This window comes from Bos taurus, chromosome 17 (assembly GCF_002263795.3).
Source record: "Bos taurus isolate L1 Dominette 01449 registration number 42190680 breed Hereford chromosome 17, ARS-UCD2.0, whole genome shotgun sequence".
In the NCBI taxonomy this organism is placed as follows: Eukaryota; Metazoa; Chordata; class Mammalia; order Artiodactyla; family Bovidae; genus Bos; species Bos taurus.
Window position 1 is genome coordinate 29,609,821 of NC_037344.1, and position 13,182 is coordinate 29,623,002.

Sequence of the window (13,182 nt, forward strand, 5' to 3'; positions counted from 1 at the left end):
CATCCAATGCAGGGGATACAGGTTCAATCCCTGGTTGGGGAACTAAGATCTAGTGTGCTGCATGCTATAGCTTAAATAAAGTTTTTTTTTTTTTTTTTATTCTTAAATTTAATAATTTTAAAACATGTGTTCCCCATCCTGAACCCTCCTCCCTCCTCCCTCCCCATACCATCCCTCTGGGTCGTCCCAGTGCACCAGCCCCAAGCATCCAGCATCGTGCATTGAACCTGGACTGGCATCTTGTTTCATACATGACATTTCACATGTTTCAATGCTATAGCTTAAATAAAGTTTTAAAAACAGTTTTTAAAAAGGTTTGTTAAAAGAGCTGTGGTACATGTATACAATGGAGTATTACTCAGCCATTAAAAAGAATACATTTGAATCAGTTCTAATGAGGTGGATGAAACTGGAGCCTATTATACAGAGTGAAGTAAGCCAGAAAGAAAAACACCAATACAGTATACTAACGCATATATATGGAATTTAGAAAGGTGGTAACAATAACCCTGTATACGAGACAGCAAAAGAGACACTGATGTATAGAACAGTCTTTTGGACTCTGTGGGAGAGGGAGAGGGTGGGATGATTTGGGAGAATGGCATTGAAATATGTATAATATCATATATGAAACGAGTCACCAGTCCAGGTTCGATGCACAGTACTGGATGCTTGGGGCTGGTGCACTGGGACGACTCAGAGGGATGGTATGGGGAGGGATGAGGGAGGAGGGTTCAGGATGGGGAACACATGTATACCTGTGGCAGATTCAGTTTGATATATGGCAAAACCAATACAATATTGTAAAGTTAAATAAAATTAAATTTAAAAAAGAAAAAAATAAAAGAGCAAATATTTTACTATTTTACCTAACCAAATGTATTATCATTTCAGTGTGATTATTTAAAAAATTGAGGTTTTTTTACATTCTTTTTTCTTACTAAGACTTTAAACTGTACATTTAAAGCACATCTCATTTTAGACTATCCACATTTTGAGGACTCAATAACCACGTGTGGTTATAACAGCTATGACATTTGAACAATGCAACCGAAGAGCATATTGAGTAGAGATGGTAAGCATAGGGTACAGTTCTATATTTGGCATTACCATAGAGGGATTAATGAAGTTCTCCTTCTAAATACTCCCAAACACTTCTGCCTGATGTTTTAACTTTGCTAATGTGCTTTTTACAATGAAACTTCTTCTTTATTAATAACTTTGAAGACCTTTTCATAATTTCAATCATTGGACTTCCTCTTTTGTGAAACATTTGTTCATGTCTCATAACTAGTTTTTACTGGCTCTTTCAGTGTTTTTTTATTTTTTAACTTCTATATACATTTGTTTTATAATATCTATCAAATAATGAATGAGAACCATCTCTTCTTCACTTTGTGGACTATGTATGCCCTCTCTTTGATGTTTAATGAAAAACCCTTTTTTTAAATTTACCAATCTTGTCATTTAAGATTGTGATTTTTGTGTCCATTCAAGAAACTTTTCCCTACTCTGAGTGCATTAAGACCTTGTACTGTTATCCATTAATAATGTTTTTGCCCTTCACTGATATGAATGACACTGTAAGCCATTAGTCTGTTATTTCACTTTTTCCCCTTTTCCAGTACTATTTATTAAAAATCAGATCTCTTTGATACATAATCCTGTCATTTGCCAAGTGTGCACAGATGGATCCAATTGTTTCTGTACTTCCTATTTCATTCCTAGTCTATCTCATATCTTTAATTTAATAAATCATACCTTTAATTTAATAAAAACAAGTTGCCTCACTTTTAGGAGTGTGATGAGTTTCCTGTCCGTTACATTTCCATATAAATTTTAGAATCAGTTTATAAAATTCCTTAAAAAAAAAACAACACTGTTGAAATATTTATTGGAATGTAATTGACCTTTCAATCCATTTGGGGAAAATCACCTTCTTTATCACATTGATTTTTCAAACATGAACTTTGGTATTTCTCTCATTTGTGTCTTCACTAAAAACTTAAAAACTATTATAATGCTGTCCTTAAAAGTGTGATGTATCCTTTTAAAGATCTACCTTATACTAGGCAGAAGGGTCTCTCATAGATGTACAGATCCCAATCTCCACAACATGTAACTACATTGCATACATGACAAAAAGGATTTTGCAGATGTAACTAAGACTTTCTGAGTGATCTTATTATGCAGAAAACTTTCTCCAACTACAGGCAAAAAGAGATGTGGCAAGAAAGATTCAAAGCAGGGTTCCACCGATTGCTGCTGATTTAAAGAGTGACAGTGCAATCTGACCAAGAACACAGGTGTTCTAACGAAGTTGAGAGGCATCAGTCTGCCAAAATGGAAATGACGGACCTCACTCTACATGGAGCCACAAAGAACTGAATTCTGCAAATGATCTGAATGAACTTGGAAGTAATTTCTCACATAAAAGTACAGATAAGAGCCCAAGATTTTTCTTGTAGGCTCAGAGTAGAGAAACTGGCTGAGCTCACTTAGACTTCTGATTTACAAAATTAAATGATAAACTCATGTTGTTTTATAGCTGCCAAATTCATAGTAATGTGTCATGGCTGCCATAGAAAATATATAGATTCTTTTATGGTTGTTTCATATTATCATAAAATAAATCTTACAAGACCATCATTTGTATTTTCATGAATTTCTCATTCATATTCTCTTCAGGTGTTAGTATCAAGGTTATGTTCTTTTCATAAAATGAATCAAATATTTCCTCTTTTCACCTTAGCTACTCAACAAATATTTGAATATTTACTATTAGTCACTGGAAACTGTGCATGGCTGAAATTATTTCAATTTTAGAAGAACTTGCTAATAAACCTAAGTTAAATCAAAGTTTGAAGATTATTTAAAATGGTCTTTAGCAACTTATATTCTTTTCTAGTCAGTTTTGGTAATTTACATATTTTTCTAGAAAATTTCCCTTGTCTGAATTTAAATGTTCAAATTATAGGTCTGAAGTACTTTTAAAAATAAAAATTTCTCCACAATCAGTAAGTACACTCCCACTTTCACTGCAGCTAAAAATGTACATTTTCCTCTATTTTGTCTAAGTGTAATCTTAGTCTTAATCTAAGTGTAATCTTAGTGTAATCTTAGTGTAATCTTAGTGTAATCTAAGTGTAATCTTAGTCTTAATCTAAGTGTAATCTTAATCTCAAATAATTGTATGATTAAAACCTCTTTTAGATCAATTATTTCTTTCCATATACTTTTATGGAAGTTTCACGCTAGTAAAGTAATGCTCAAAATTCTCCAAGCCCAGGCTTCAACAATACGTGAACTTCCAGATGTTCAAGCTGGTTTTAGAAAAGACAGAGGAACCAGAGATCAAATTGCCAACATTCGCTGGATCACTGGAAAAGCAAGAGAGTTCCAGAAAAACATCTATTTCTGCTTTATTGACTATGCCAAAGCCTTTGTGTGGATCACAATAAATTGTGGAACATTCTTAAAGAGATGGGAATACCAGACCACCTGACCTGCCTCTTGAGAAATCTGTATGCAGTCAGGAAGCAAGTTAGAACTGGACATGGAACAACAGACTGGTTCCAAATAGGAAAAGGAGTACGTCAAGGCTGTATATTGTCACCCTGCTTATTTAACTTATATGCAGATTATACCATGAGAAACGCTGGGCTGGAGGAAGCACAAGCTGGAATCAAGATTTCCGGAAGAAATATCAATAACCTCAGATATGCGGATGACAGCACTGTTATGGCAGAGAGTGAAGAAGAACTGAGGGGCCTCTTGTTGAAAGTGAAAGAGGAGAGAGAAAAAGTTGGCTTAAAGCTCAACATTCAGAAAACGAAGATCATGGCATCCGGTTCCATCACTTCATAGGAAATAGATGGGCAAACAGTGGAAACAGTGTCAGACTTTATTTTGGGGGGCTCTAAAATCACTGCTGAGGGTGACTGCAGCCATGAAATTAAAAGATGCTTACTTCTTGGCAGGAAAGTTATGACCAGCCTAGACAGCATATTAAAAAGCAGAGGCATTACTTTGCCAACAAAGGCCTGTCTAGTCAAGGCTATGGTTTTTCCAGTAGTCATGTATGGATGTGAGAGTTGGACTGTGAAGAAAGCTGAGCACAGAAGAATTGATGCTTTTGAACTGTGGTGTTGGAGAAGACTCTCGAGAGTCCCTTGGACTGCAAAAAGATCCAACCAGTCCATTCTAAAGGAGATCAGCCCTGGGTGTTCTTTGGAAGGAATGATGCTAAAGCTGAAACTCCAGTACTTTGGCCACCTCATGCGAAGAGTTGACTCATTGGAAAAGACTCTGATGCTGGGAGGGATTAGGGGCAGGAGGAAAAGGGGACGACAGAGGATGAGATGGCTGGATGGCATCACTGACTCAATGGACGTGAGTTTGAGTGAACTCCGGGAGATGACGATGGACAGGGAGTGTCCATCACGCTGGTGTGCTGCAGTCCATGGGATCACAGAGTTGGACACGACTGAGTGACTGAACTGAACTGAACTTATGGAACTTTATTTTGCTAATTTTTGTAACTTCATGAGAAATTTCTAGCTTTATAAAATCTATAGTAGATTCTATTAATATTATTGTTCACAGCCCGAATTTCCTAAAGGACCATGTAATTGCCTTTCATCTCATTTGAGCATATACAACTCCAGCCCATACACTTAGCCGTGTGATTTGCCTTAGCCAGTGGACTGAGTAAATATACATAAAACCCACAAAAGCAGCAATTTTGAACACAATAGTACACTTTAGCTCATCCTCCTGTTCACCCCATCTGCTATATGAATGAATGAGCAAATGCTGTATAAGGGCTCCTCGTTCAGAATGAATACCAATCAAACAGAACCACACACACACACTTGCAGCAGCCCCTATCAAGCAGTGTGAGAAATTTTTATTTTAAGGCTTTGAGACTTGGGGGAAAATTTTTATACAGAAAAAATAATAACGGTGATTGGTTTATTGATTTCAAGCATTTTACCTAATATTTGCATTTAAGTCTTATCTCTCTAGGTGCACCTTTAAAATTTTGCTAACATGCCACTTAGATTTTCTAATTTTCACTATGATTTCTTCCTTGGTGAGTTATTTATAAAATATAGCTTTGTTCCAAAACAAAAAGGGTTTTATTTCTGTTAATAAACACCAAATTATTTTAATTCTAATGTGTTTTATGCATTATTATGTTTTATGTATTATGCTTAAAAATTTGCTATACTCTGCAGTTGCTAGGTACAGAGTTATCAAATTATTCTTTTTAAATTACTTGAACATTCCTTATTTACTTAGGAGGTAAATTAAGCCACTATGACTAGATTTGTTCTATTAACTTTTTGCTTCACATATTTGAATATTCTGCATTAAATACATCAAATTTTAAGTTACACTTTTCTGATGAATTTCTTCACTTTTAATCATTATTTAAAAAGACACTCTCTAGCACTAGTAATTCTTTTTGTCTTCAAGTCTAATTTGTAAGCTTATTCTGTCTGATATTAATATATGTACCAAAGTTTTTTTCTTTACTTTTTATTTACTTGATAAGTGGCTGGGTTTCTTTTATAATTTTCACCTTTAATTGGGGTTAAAAAAAAGCAAATAACAAAATTTACCATCTTAACCATCTTAAGTGTATAGTTCTGTAGTGTTACGTATATTCACCATGTTGTGGAACAAATACCAAACTATTTTTATTAAGCAAAATTGAAATTCTATTCCATTTAATAGCTCCCCATTTCCCCTCACCCCATGACCACCACTCTACTCCTGCTTCTATGAACTTCACTACTTTAGTACTTCATATAACTGGAATCATACTGTATGTCTCAGTGACTCATTTCATTTAGCGTATCTTGACTATCGCTGTAGTAGCATGTGACAGATGTCCTTCTTCCTTTTGAAAGTTGAATAATATCCCATTGCACCTATACACCACCATTTTGTTTATCAATTCATCTGATAATGGACATTTTGGGTTGTTTTCACTTTTTAGCTATTGTAAATACTGCTGCTCTTGAGTTTTGTAACTGCCATGCTGTTTCCCATAGGAGCTATACTATTTTATGTTTCCACCACCAATGCAAGGTTTCAATTTCTTCACACCCTCTCCAACAAATTTTCTGTGTTTTGCCTTTTATTTTGAAAGTAGCCATCCTAATTAGTTTGAGGTGCTAACTCATTTGATTTTGATTTGTATTTCCCTTGTTGAGTAATGATGCTGAGCATACTTTCATGTGCTTATTGGCCATCTGAATATTATTTTTGGAAAAACATCCATTTGAGTCCTACGACATTTTCTAAACTGAGTTATTTTGTTGAGTTGTTGGGTTTCTTTCTACATTCAATAGTATTAATATCTTATCAGTTATGATAAGCAAATATTTTGTTGTTTTGCAGACTGTCCTTTCATCCTGTTTTGTGTCTGTTAATACACATAAGTTTTTGATTTTCATGAATTCCAACTTGTCCATTTTTGTTTTTTTCACATGTGCTTTTGGTATTATATACAAAAAATCACTGTCAAATCAAATGTTCCAAGGTTTCACTCCTATGTTTTCTTCTAAAGATTTGGGTTTTAGGTTTTAGTCTTTAATCTGTTATTAAAATTTTTAGGTATTATGGTGATACAGTAAGGGCCTATCTTCATTCTTTTGCATGTGAATATTCAGTTTCCCCAACACCATTTGTTGAAGAGGTTGTCCTTTCCCCATTCTGTGGTCTTGGCATTCAAGTTCAAAATCATTACACCATAGAGCCAACTCAAGGGTTTGTTTCTGGGCTCTATAATTCCATTTGTCTATGTCTATCTTTATGCCAGTGACACTGTTTTGATTACTGTAGTTTTGAAATGTATTTTGAAATCAACAGCATGAGATTTCCAACTTTATTTCTTCTTTGTAAAGACTGTCTTTGGTTCTTCAGGCTCTCATGAGATTCCATATAAATTTCATTATCTGTTATCCTATTCCTGCAAAAATTGTCATTCAGGGATTGCGCTGAATCTGTAGATCACTTTAGGTAGTACTGTCTTCCAATTGATTGGAGAAGGCAATGGCACCCCACTCCAGTACTCTTGCCTGGAAAATCCCATGGATGGAGGAGCCTGGTAGGCCACAGTTCATGGGGTCGCTAAGAGTTGGACACGACTGAGCGACTTCACTTTCACTTTTCACTTTCATGCATTGGAGAAGGAAATGGCAACCCACTCCAGTGTTCTTGCCTGGAGAATCCCAGGGACGGCGGAGCCTGGTGGGCTGCAGTCTATGGGGTCGCACAGAGTCGGAGATGATTGAAGCGACTTAGCAGCAGCAGCAGCAGTCTTCCAATCCATATACACAGGATGTCTTTCCATTTACTTATTTAAAAATCATTTCATTAAGATAAAATCCAAATATGGTATAATCTATCCCAGTGTATAATTGTTTTTAGTACACAATTTTGCAACCACCATCATAATCAATATTTCAACATTTTTATCACTCCAAAAATAAACCTAGTATCCACTAGCAGTCACTATTTTCTTTATCCACCCCAAAGTCCACCCTAGGCAGCCACCAATTTAATTTCTCTCTGTTTTGGGTTTCAGATGAAGAGAATCATATCATATGTACTACTTTGTTACTTGCTTCTTTTATTTAGCATGATGTTTTCATGTAGCATTATCAGTAAATTCACTTTTTTCTATTGCCAAATAATGTTACATTGTATGGCTATACCACCTTTATTTATCCATTCATCAGAAAAGAATATTTGAGTTTTTTACACGTTCATAATGCTGCAATGAAGATTTGTGTACAAGTTTTTGTGTGGACATATGTTGTCATTTCTCTCATGTATATACCTAGGAATAGAATTCCTGGGTCATATAATAACTCTGTTTAACATTTTGAGAACTGCCAAACTGCTTCGCAAAATAGCTAAACCATATTACATTCTAACCAGTAGCCCATTAAGACATTTATTTTTAAATGGGTATCCTACAAACTGAAAAATAATAACTTTTAAAACTGAAAAATAATCAATTATCTTCTTTTCAGACACAAAAGTATCTTTAAGTACTCTCTCAGTTTGTGTTAATGTTAATCTGTAAGACAGTTATTATCTTATAAAGTTAGTATTTATTTAGGTTTTATTTACATATTTATCACTTGCTTTGCTCTATACTCCTTTCTGCACCTCTGGCATCTGGAATCACTTTTATTTCAATTTTTGAAATTCCTTTGATGAGGTTCTGCTGTCTGCAGTTTCTCTTATATTGCACTCTCTTACTTGAAAGATATTTTTGCAAGGCATACAATTATGTGTTGGTAGTTATTTTCCCTTGCTATATGAACATCATCATTCCATGGTCTGTTGCATTCAAATGTTACTGGTGAGAAGTTAGCTGTCAGTTAACTGTCCAGCCACTCTTCTTTAAAGTAACCACTCTTTCCCTGGCTACTCTACTCTGGTACTTCTCTGCAGCTCAGAAAATGTCCTAGGTATTACCTATTAAAACACTGACTCTGTCCCATTTACTCTCTTTTCTTCTGAAACTCTGAATAAATATCTATCCTAGACCATGTTTTTCACTCTATATTCCACTTGCTTTTTACTTTTCTCAAAAATAAAAAGATTTATAATAAAATCCATTAAATGTTAACTTACAGAACTAGATTTGAAATATACCAAATAATAGCAACGACTTTCTAGAATACCATTCTATACCCTCTTTCATATATTTTATCTCTTTGTCTGTTGATTTCTGAATACTTTCTTGTAACCTATCTTCCAGTTCACTGATTCTTTAATTGTATCTAATCTGTTGTTAATCCCTTTAATTAACTGAGTTTTTAATTTTAGCCTTTAACTGTTTTTACTTCCAAAAGTTCTACAAAGGTTATTCTTTAGAATTTCTTTTTCCTTGCAGATATTCTTTAAACATAGTAAGCATAGTTACTCTATACTATGCTTAATAATTCTACTACCTAAATTTTTTCATGGTATGGGCTTATTGTTTGCTAATTCTGTTCATTCTCACATGTGATACCTTGCTCAGCACAACTAAGGAAATATGCTTTGTAGTCCTCTAGAGAAGCAGATCAGAGAAGGCAATGTCACCCCACTCCAGTACTCTTGCCTGGAAAATCCCATGGACGGAGGAGCACAGTAGGCTGCAGTCCATGGGGTTGCTGAGTCAGACGTGACTGAGCGACTTCACTTTCACTTTTCACTTTCATGCAATGGAGAAGGAAATGGCAACCCACTCCAGTGTTCTTGCCTGGAGAATCCCAGGGACGGGGGAGCTGGTGGGCTGCTATCTATGGGGTCGCACAGAGTCGGACATGACTGAAGAGACTTAGCAGCAGCAGCAGAGAAGCAGATGAAAAAGCAGTTACGTGCCCTTTCACTAGGGTATAGTTTTTCAAGTACCAATTCAGTAGGGGAAGGGACTCCTATTAGAACTCCTGACTCTGACTAGGCCACAGGTTTGCCTTTTACTCTGTATTTTGGGTGACTTTTGCAAAGCTGAACTTCACAAACTATCCAAATTTCAAAATGCTCTCCCGGGCAAAACTGGTTTTAATCCTCTACTCCTCTTTGGTTTTATTCTGGTAACTTACCTTTCAGATCTGCAAGGATTTTAAGTTCATATTTTCTCATTTATTAGCAGGCCATTTTAACTGTCTTTAAGCAATAAGGACATGTCAGAAACAGAAGGCCTATACCTACTCTTTGGTACATACACTTCAACATAGCTTATGGATTTAGCAAGACTCCCTTCACAAAGTCAGAAATGATCACCAAACAACCCTACCAATTTGGCATTCTTTTCATTCATACCTAAACTCAATCTGTCCAGCTTCCAGTACATCTGATTATTCTCTCCTTATGAAGACAGTGTTCAGCTTCCACAACACCAGTTTCCTATACAACTCCTAAATGGTCCTTCCTTAAGATTCAGACCTGGGTCGTCTAATTTCTACACTTCCTTTGCCACCAATATATCTTAAATTACCAACATACACCTCCTGGACTACTTTAATAGACTCCCAACTGAATTTCATCTGCCACTCTTGTCCCCATCTAATCCATTCTCTGCCATAGTAACCAAAGTGGTATTTCTAAAATAAAAATTAGATCACATGCTGTCACCTGTATAAAATTCTTCAAGGTACTCCATTTGAACTTTAGGTAAATTCCAAATTACTTAACAAGGCCCACATGTTACCTTCTATGATCAGATACATGCCTATATAACTGTTCTCTTGTATAAATACTATAAACACTTTTTTTAATTCCTCAAATACACCAAATTCTTTCCCATCTCATATTCTTGACACTCGTTATTCCCCTTTCCTAGAATATGGTTTATTTATTTGCATGGTTCATTCTTACCTATACTTTCTATCTCACTAAAACTGTGACTTTCTCACAAGCATTCCCTTATAGCCTAATTCAACAGCACCTTAATTTGTGATCAGGTACTTACTGTGGTTTATTTTAATGTCTATTGTCCCAAGTATATGTAAGAATAGGCATGTAGAAATCCTGTTATCTTTCCATTTCATGCCCAGTACCTAATATGGTGTCACATGCACACAGTAGGAATAATAAATAATTAAATAACTGATTTCTCTCCCTCTATACAGAACCACAGAAGAAGTACAATTCTAATGAGAAAGTATATGCTGAGCACAGAATTAGAGAAAAGACGAACAAGTTAAACAATAGGGATTAGGTAAGACATAATTATGAACAGACCCATAATGCTTAAGAACCATATAGCCAAGACTTTTTTCCCTGGACCAATATTCTTTTGGCTAAAGCAACAGATGAGGTAATTGAATTTAATTACTGCTGTCTACACTTTCAAGCAAATAGTCACCTGCCAAGAGCATTTGCTTCAAGGTGACTTGAAATTTCATTATCTGGACCTCTGAAAACATCTTCTCTTAAAACCAACATTATACACAAAGGTTAGGTTCTTCTGGTGAGTTCATAATGTTTAATCTGTAATTCATTATCCATTTTAACAAATATGAATTGAGTACTACTTTGCATCAGAAACTGTAACAACTGTGCTACAACTGGAGATACGGCTATACAAAAAAACAGGACAAAAATCCCTTCCTCACAGATCTGACATTTACATGATCAAAAGTGCAATACACAGAACGGCAGATGGTGAAGAACGATGCAGGATAGAGGAATAGGGAATGGAGGTAGGGCAATCTTAACCTATTGTAAATTTATTTTCTATCTCTTTCTGTTCCCAAAAGGATTTAAGTTAGATGTTATTTAAAGTATCACAAATAATGTAACAATTCTTATAGAAGTTAAGATTTCAACCAAGAAATTTTATAAAAACATACTTCCTTTCCCATAGCAGTAGGACTGTGAGAATTGCTCAGGCTCCAATTTACTGACAAGCTACCATATTCCTGAGGCAGGATCTTCAAAAAGGCAGTGGTGAGACAAGAGGATAAAAGCAGTGATGGAAATTCCGGGAAGAAGAACTGAGAAGGAGAAAGCACACTTCTTGATGATATGAAGCTTCACACATAGCCAGTTCTGTCCAACCATGAGTTGGCTGGCTTTTCTGTCTAAAACTCTATTTCTAAAATCTCTTTCCTATTTGGCATATTATACAACTTTTCCTCATTATTCTAACCTCAAAACAAATATTTAATTTTGGGGAATTTTCTAATCAATTTAATGGCAGAAAAAGATTCTTTTAAATCCCTGTCTATACCACTAAAAGTCATATAAAAGGAATGCAGACAGCCAGTAGACTACTCTAGACTCTCATATTTTATCTTAGTAACCGGTGTAGGTACCAGGAGGTTGGGTGAAATTCAAGATTAAAAACTGGAGCAAACTTTCAAACAGGTCCTGCAACAAAGTAATGATCAACAAGGAAAGATAGTGTAATCTTGTCTACTTGTCAACAACGAGTTCCACTGTCACAGAACATGCACCATGGACTAAGGTGAGAAGCACACAAAGGGCAACGAAAGTAACTACTTTCTGAAGCCCTGCTCACACAGCTGGAATGCTTATAGCCACATATGTAAAGAGCATATAAACTAAGCCAGTTCATAACTTTAGTTTTTATTTCTTCTAATGAGGAAAGGCCTTCTTACTACTTTCACCTGAAAAAAAAGGTAGGATTTTTTTAATCAGGGAGTGCTAATATTTTTTGGTAATGAAAGCACTTATTCACTGTCATTTTTGTTTTTGTTTTTCACTGTCATTTTAATAAAATAACTTTTTCAGGTTGTAAATATATTTCTAGGAATTTTTCAAATTAAATATAATTTACTTATACTCAAAATTTCATAAAATAAGGTCTCAAGTTTAGGAAAACCTAAGCAGCAACATGCAATCAAAACAAAGTATCAATAGAAAGATGTTGAGTATAAACAATTACCTTTATGGCTGTGTGTTTGTTTTCATATTCTTCCATCCACAGATCCTGCTCATAATAATATAAACCATCGTTGATAACTTTAGCAAGTTCAGATGTAATTTTTGCCTGAGACATGTGGTAGCCTGTTCGATCTCCTCCAGGATGTTTTCTCATGTAAGGAGGTGTCTGAGTTACAATCAAAATCTTATTTAAATCTTGATCATCAATTTCATAATCTGAATCATTATCAGACCAATCAGTAAATGTGTTTTTTTGAGCTTCTATTTGTTCCATCTCTTCATCAAAGAAAAAATCAAGTTCTTCTTGTTCTTGTTCATCTGGAAGATATAGTTGATTTGATGCCTCTTCAGGAAGAGATGGTGGTTCCTAGAGGAAGGAATTGGTATTTTATGTAAAAATATTATCACTTTTATAATAAATGTTGTATAACAATGTTAATGTAAGTAATATCAAGACTGTTCAATAACTGGATTAACAGTCAAATTGGTAAAAGAAAATCATGCCAGTATTATTCTGGCCCAATAAATAGTAAGCAATTGCTAAATACTAAGTTCAAGACTAAAAAAACCCACAAAACTGAATAAAAGAAAGATTATACTAAAAACTCCTCTAAAATTAGCATGATCCTTAGCACATTCATTACAGCATACCAACTTATTTTACAGATGAGGGAAGAAAAGGCCTATAAATGTGACATTGTTGCTTCACAAACTCAAAATTAGTCTATGAGTATGAACTAGACAACCAAGGTAGTC

General features: G+C 35.0%; 1 protein-coding gene across 9 annotated transcripts in view; it reads right to left on the reverse strand.

Moving 5' to 3' along the window:
* LARP1B (La ribonucleoprotein 1B) overlaps positions 1-13,182 on the reverse strand; it is a 139,314-nt gene that overhangs the window by 85,121 nt on the left and 41,011 nt on the right. For 6 of the 9 annotated variants that reach the window (XM_059876269.1, XM_059876271.1, XM_059876270.1 and 3 more), the window contains exons 11-12: positions 12,428-12,793; positions 11,370-11,513 (exon numbers count right to left, since the gene is read on the reverse strand). In XM_059876269.1, coding sequence (XP_059732252.1) covers positions 11,370-11,513; positions 12,428-12,793 — 510 coding nt within the window. Of the gene's footprint in view, positions 1-11,369; positions 11,514-12,069; positions 12,150-12,427; positions 12,794-13,182 lie in introns of those variants that run through there. The other 3 variants (XM_024977583.2, XM_059876276.1, XM_059876275.1) reach the window with 2 other exon arrangements.